The sequence below is a fragment of the Grammomys surdaster genome, unplaced genomic scaffold, assembly GCF_004785775.1.
Source record: "Grammomys surdaster isolate TR1022 unplaced genomic scaffold, NIH_TR_1.0 129, whole genome shotgun sequence".
NCBI classification, from domain to species: Eukaryota; Metazoa; Chordata; class Mammalia; order Rodentia; family Muridae; genus Grammomys; species Grammomys surdaster.
The window spans coordinates 8389576-8396313 of record NW_021604587.1 but is presented as its reverse complement, the minus strand read 5'-3'; the positions used below and the strand labels follow the sequence as shown (position 1 = coordinate 8396313).

Genomic DNA, 6738 nt, shown 5'->3' with positions numbered 1-6738 from the left:
ACACACACAAAATATAGATATACATATATATACACATATATACATATAAATACATACACACACAAAATATAGATATACATATATATACACATATATACATATAAATACATACACACACATATGTATATGACATGGCCAAAGAGTAAAAATTTAAAAATGATTGAGTACCACGTAAATTCTGCACACAAACTCTATGGAGATCACATTTTTCTAGAATCTTCTTTTATGTTAAGAAGTCTAACTATGAAGCATGTGTGCTTTTGTTAGGAAGACTTAGGTTACCAGCATAGAGCAAAACAGGCGTTATTTTAATTTTGATTTCCTTTAGCGTAAGAGGGTTTCTGTTAGAAGAGTAACTGATAAGGACTCATATAATTTTGGAGATTTTTCTCCCATGAGACATAATTACCTGTTATCATTATCCTGAAATCTGGGTTAAGGCCCAGAGCAGGAGCCTACAAAACATGACACTGTTGTGTGTATAAATATTTATAACCACACCCTGTGCTTTCTCAGAAGCAGCCCTAAAACGTCATTTGTGGTTAGTCAGTCATTTCAGAGTGTCAGGTGCAAGAATGGTTTACTCACAGTAGTTTTGATTTCTCTTCAGGAGATTCTTATTTTGAATTTCTTTTTTTAACTTATGTTGATGCTTCTTTTTTTCTAAGGGATTTTCTCTTTTATTGGTTATTTCATTTGCATTTACTTGTTCCAGTAGATTCGATAAAAATTGCTTGACTTTGCTCACTGATACCTACGAAGAAAAAAAATTCGGTTCATTTCACTCATGCATGACTTTTAAACAGGAAACAGGAAGGTTGAAATTTTTCCCATTTCTAAAACAAATACAAGTTTAGTGCAAGTACCCCACCTCTTGCTTTTTTAACATCAAAATGACGTATGGCTTACTGCACTTAAAGAAACTATGGTGTATGAAAGAAACCCTTTCAAATCTGCTACATTATTATCTGAACTATGGAGCCAAACGCTAAGCACTAAATGTTATAAATAAAATAGAAGGAGAATTTAACCAATTTACTCTTCCCCTGCTAAGTTGTCATGGTGATATCAATTATGTGAGCTTAAATGAGTGGAGAAGATTCTACCTCACATATTACAACAAATATATAAGAAACTGTCACAACCTTTAAAAATGCAAAAGAGAGCTTTCCTTGGCACATTTTCTAGAAATTACTTAATAAACCTACTTGAATTAAAGCTTTAAGTTTTTAAGTGTGTGTATGTGCAGTTTGTTTTGAATTGTACAAAATAATAAAGATTTAAAAAGAATTTAAAAGGCTTATGAAGAAAAACTATTAATATACTTTTCAGAACAAGCAATCTGAGAAAGTTATAAATCTTTTTGTCAATTAGTACTTCTACAAAGGGTCAAGTTACTATTGATTTTTTTCTCTGTTACTGAAGTTTAAGCTCTTGCTTTCTGAACCGCTTAACCCCAGGACATGCAAAGGCAAGTCTCCATGCAAAAGCTCCTCCCCGCCCCCATATAACATCTGTATTAACTTTTTGGGAATTTTGTACAATGTACTCTCATCACACTTGGCTTCCCATTCTTCCCAGGGCCACCCCCTCCACCGTTTCTTCCCCTTACTCTCCTGCCCACCACTCCCACTCCCCTGCCCCCACCTCCTTCCACTCCTCAGCCTCCTTACTCCCTTTCACCCCCAGACCCCTCACCCCCTCAACCCCAGGCAAAAATCTCCCAAAACAACAACCACAAAACCCCCACTAAGTCCAATTTGTGTTGCCCATATACTCATTGGAGTATGGTCAAACTCCCAGTGGCCAGCCTCTTAAAAAACAAAAACAAAAAAAAACAACAACAAAAAAAACGGAGTCCCCACCCCCTATCACCAGTCCTTGCAGGGAGCCATCAACCATGAGCTACACTTCAGCATATTTATCACAGGTTTTCAGGACTCTGTTTTCAACAGTTTCCTGTCTGTCTGTCCATCTGTCCATCTGTCTGCCTGCCTGTGTTTCTCCTTCTCCTCTCCCTTTATCCTTCCTTCCTTCCTTCCTTCCTTCCTTCCTTCCTTCCTTCCTTCCTTCCTTCCTTCCTCCCTCCCCCCCCCCCCCCCCCCCTCCCTCCCACCCACCCACCTGCCTTTCTTTGGAGGGTGTGGGGTGCGGGGTGGTGGGTTGGAGAGATTGGCATAGCCTTCAATATCTCTCATTCTCAGTTATGATTCTACAGTCATTGATACCACTGCAAAAGAAGCTTCCTTGCCCATACTAGCTGGCAGAAGCTTGGTTCATGAATATCAACCTGGTCCCATGTGGCAGCACTGATTGCTGACATCTCCATGGCTTCCAGTGGCAGCACAGATAATGAACTTTACCAGAGCCTCTGGCAGCATGGTCTATAGAAGTCCATCATGGAGACTTAATCCAGAAAATGAACTCTTCTTCATCTTGGATATTTTATTGTTGCTCAGAGGCGGACAGCATGTCTGGGCACAAAAGGTTTTTGAAAAGAGAGCTTGGTTAGGCTGGGGATGTAGCTCAGTTGGTAGAGTGCTTGCCTAGTGTTCTCAAAGCCTTAGGCTTGATCAACAGCTCCACATGAACTGGGGCTTCATGGTGTATACCTAAAATCCCAGTAGGAGAATACAAAGTTCAAGGTCATCTCTCACTACACAGTGAGTTTGAGGCAAGGCTAGGCTATGTGAGAGAGACCTTGTCCTCAAACCAACACAATGTATAAATAATTTAACCACTTGTCTTAATTAGGGTTTTACTGCTGTTAACAGACACCATGACCAAGACAACTCTTATTAGGACAACATTTAATTGGGGTTGGCTTACAGGTTCAGAAGTTCAGTCTATTATCATCAAAGTGGAACATGGCAGTGTCCAGGCAGGCATGGTGTAGGAGGATCTGAGAGCTCTACTTCATCTGAACACAGCTAGGATGAGGGTCTTAAAGCCCACACCCATAATGAAGCATTCCCTCCAACAAGGCTATACCTCCAAATAGTGCCACTTCCTGGGCCAAGTATATACAAACCATCACATTCCACTCCCTGGCCCCTATAGGCTTATTCAAATGCATGATTCTGTGGGGGCCATACCTAAACATAGCATAATGAAAAATGCATTTAGTCCAACTTCAAAAGTCCCTAATGTTTGTAAAAGTTCAAAGTTCAAAGTCTTGTCTGAGATTCATCCAATCACTTAACTGTAATCTTCAAAGCAAGACAGAAGACCAGCTGGGCAAACTCCAAACTCTGCATCTCCATGTCTGATGTCAAAGCAGTCTTCAGATCTTCAACTCCTTTTTCATCTTTGTTGACTGCAACAAACTTCTTTCTCATAGGCTGGTTCATTCCTTCTTAGCAGCTTTCCTCAGCAGGTATCCCATGGCTCTGGCATCTTGAACATCTTTGGGTCTCCAAGGAAACTTCACCACTACAGCTTCCTGTTCTAATGTCTGAGATCCATACATGATCTTCTAGGCGCCTCCAAAGGGCTGACGTCACTTCTCTAGCTCTGCCCACTGTAGCACTCTAGGCTCTGGTTGACTCCGCTTTGCTGTTCTTGGTGATCATTCTATGATATTGGCATCTCCAATACACTGGGGTCTTCACCTGCAACTAGGCTTCACCAATGTCCTCTTACAGGCACTCTTCATGATGCCAAGCCTCGGCTTCTTTGCATGATCCTTCAGTCCTGGGATGTCAACTGCAACTGGGGCTGTACCTTCATCAATGGCTTTCCATGGCCTCTCACAGTGCCAAGCCTCAGCTGTTCTTCATGACACCTTCATGATTCAAAACCAGTACCACCTGGGTGACTCTTACCCATTACCAAGTACAGCTGTAGCACGAGGTACAACCTTATCTATCTCTGTAACACACTCTTTGTGCTCTCAGAAAATAGTTCCCAGAAGATTTCACCTCAGTGATGTTGCTCTTGTCTTAATCACCACTAATTTCTTAGCTCCAGTTAATCAGCATCAATTGTCCCAGTAATCTCCTTCTCCTCTTAACTATAAAGCTAGAGCCAAATTGCCAAAACACCACTTAATGTGTTCAATTCATTTTTTAAAAATATTCACAAAACATGTGCAACAGTCAGTTTTAGAACATTTTATCAACTCAAGAGGAAACCACAAATTCTTCAGCTGTCACCCATCTTATTTTCAAATTTTTCCTACTGTTAATCCTCACTACTAATCTGTGTTCTGTCCCTGTAGTTTCCACATTTTGATTTTTCATATGCACATTGTCATATAATGACATTTTTGCTTTCTTGTACGACTAGCTGTTTCCTTGTAGGATGATTCTTTTCAAAATTAATCTTTATTGTAGCTTACACCAGCATTTCATTCCTTTTTATGGTCAAATAATAAACCACATATGGATATATCAAATTTTCTATAGCTGTGATAGAAAATACTTGGATTTAAGGAAGAAAGGAAGGGAAGGTTTATTTTGGCTTATACTCCAGGGTGTAGCTCATTATGGCAGGAAAGTTATGGTGTCAGGATCTTGGGTAGACAGCTGGTCACACATTGCATCCTCAGTCAGGAAACATGAATGGTTGGGCTCAGTTAATTTTTTTCTTTTTTGTTCAGTCTGGGGACCCAGCTTACAGGATGGTGCTTACATGGGTAGTGTGAGTCCTTGTAGTAGTTATTTTTCTATTGCTGTGATAAAACACCATGACCAAGGAAATTACTGAAGGAAGGATTTATTTGGGCTTACTGTTCCAGAGAGATAAAAATCTGTCACGGTGGAGCAAGCAGCAGGCATGGTGGCTGGAACAAGTCAGAGCCTATGTGGGATAGTCTCATCCTAACCGCCACAGTCTCAGCCTCCTCAACTCCATATTCATCTCATCAGGAAATATCCCTACAACCTGTTGAGAGGCTAACCACATCCCTCACAGATGAGCCCAGGGCTTGTCTACTGGATGACTGTAGATCCTGTGAAAGTGGTAGATAATATGAACCATCACAACAGATAAACCACATTATATGTTTCCCATTCATCCAATGATAGATTCTGGGTTGTTCTCACCTGCGGGATTTATGAATAGTGCATGACAGTGTTACAATCAGTGTACAAGTTTCTATGAGGACAGGTAAGGATTCTGAAGGGTTTTTTTTTCCTTGTAGGGTAGATAGATTTAGTAAATAGATGTAATCAGTTAAATTTGAACTTCATATAAGTAAGAGCTGAGGGTTTGAGGTTGGTTTTTTTTTGTAGGTTTCAAATATTGGACATGAATAAATTAAATTACAATATTTAACATGTCAAAATCAACAAGATTATGCTTAGGTCAATGAGAATTTTACTGCATGCAATAATTGAGGGACCCAGGTACACAGGTGGTCTGTCAACTTAAAGATGTGGACCTCAGGGTTTACCTAAGCTCCACAAATATCCATCAGACAAAAAGGGATGGAGCAGAAGGGATGCACAAAAGGTTTTGTTCATTGCATTTACCCCCCCACCCCTGTTTTTTGTATTAGGTCAGATCTGAACACAATCCATAGCGCTTTCAGCCACTTTCTAGTCAATTAAAATGTAAAGGACTAGGAAGTGTTGTTGTCTTGGTACTGGGAAGTGAGAACATGAACTTTAAGGCGATTCCTGCGTGCTTTGGCATCATGAGATTATCATATGGAGGCAGGAAATAAAGGCAGGGAAATCTGGGGCCTCGGAGGGGTGTCTCCTACTCTGGAGTCTGTAGCTTCACTTGATTCTCAGCTGAAGATCAGGTATTCCAGCACATTCTATGAAGTATTCCAGTATTCCAGCTGGCAGTATTGCTCAGTATAGACAGCCACTTGCCTCTGAGCCTGGGACCTGAGTTCAATCCCTAGATCTCACATCTCATGGTGGGAAGAGAACACATCTCTCAGGTTGTCCTTTCCGCACCCCCTGCCCCCCACGAACACGAGAAAAAGAGAGATATCTCCACATAATTAACATTTACTATGAAGTGTTTTGATACCAAGAGGAACATTGCTTTTATTCTAAGGTATTTTGTATTTTCTATAAGATTGTTTTCAATTAGGAATGTTAAAATAGCAACAAATCAGGCTTGGGGCCTGAGTGTATGACCATGAATATAGCCTTACTTCTCTCCTAATTCTGTTGCCTACTAAATGTTCAGAGCTCCATACTCTGAGTAACAGTGGGAGAATGTTCAAAGCGAATGAAAGTGAAATCAAAGCACATAAATAGAGTAACATGGAAATGACTGTCACTCATCAAACAGTAAAGATACGCGCACACAGAGCCAGAATCACAGAGAGCAGATGCTGTTTCTGTTAGGGCTTTCAATCAAGAATTGAAACTGTATCAGATCACGGTTTCTCTAAGTCTTAAATAAATGTATACAGCATGTGTTTGACAAAAAGAGGAGACGGGTAAATTTGAACATTATAATCTATTTTAGCTGCTTCCCTCTGTTAAAGTAAGATTTAATCTTTGAGTTACTTAATTTGATGCAAAGGGGCTTTTACTAATCGTCTTAGTCTTCTTCATTTTTCTAGACTATTTTCAATTAGGACTAGAAAATGATCTCGGGTAATATTTCCCAGCATGACTAAGGGTTTTATTTTAGCAAGGCAGATATGTTAGATGGAGTAAGTACTGGTGTTAAAAAAATACCTACTCCCCAATAGAGAAGAAATAACCTTTCATTATTAAACAAGTCTCTCTCTCTCTCTCTCTCTCTCTCTCTCTCTCTCTCTCTCTCTCT

The 6738-nt window shown here is 40.1% G+C and overlaps 1 protein-coding gene across 1 annotated transcript in view; it reads right to left on the bottom strand.

Moving 5' to 3' along the window:
• Sel1l2 (SEL1L2 adaptor subunit of ERAD E3 ligase) overlaps positions 1-6738 on the bottom strand; it is a 131027-nt gene that overhangs the window by 75362 nt on the left and 48927 nt on the right. The window contains exon 3 of the mRNA XM_028755044.1: positions 589-754. Within this exon, the coding sequence (XP_028610877.1) occupies positions 589-754 (166 nt within the window). The remainder of the gene's footprint in view (positions 1-588; positions 755-6738) is intronic.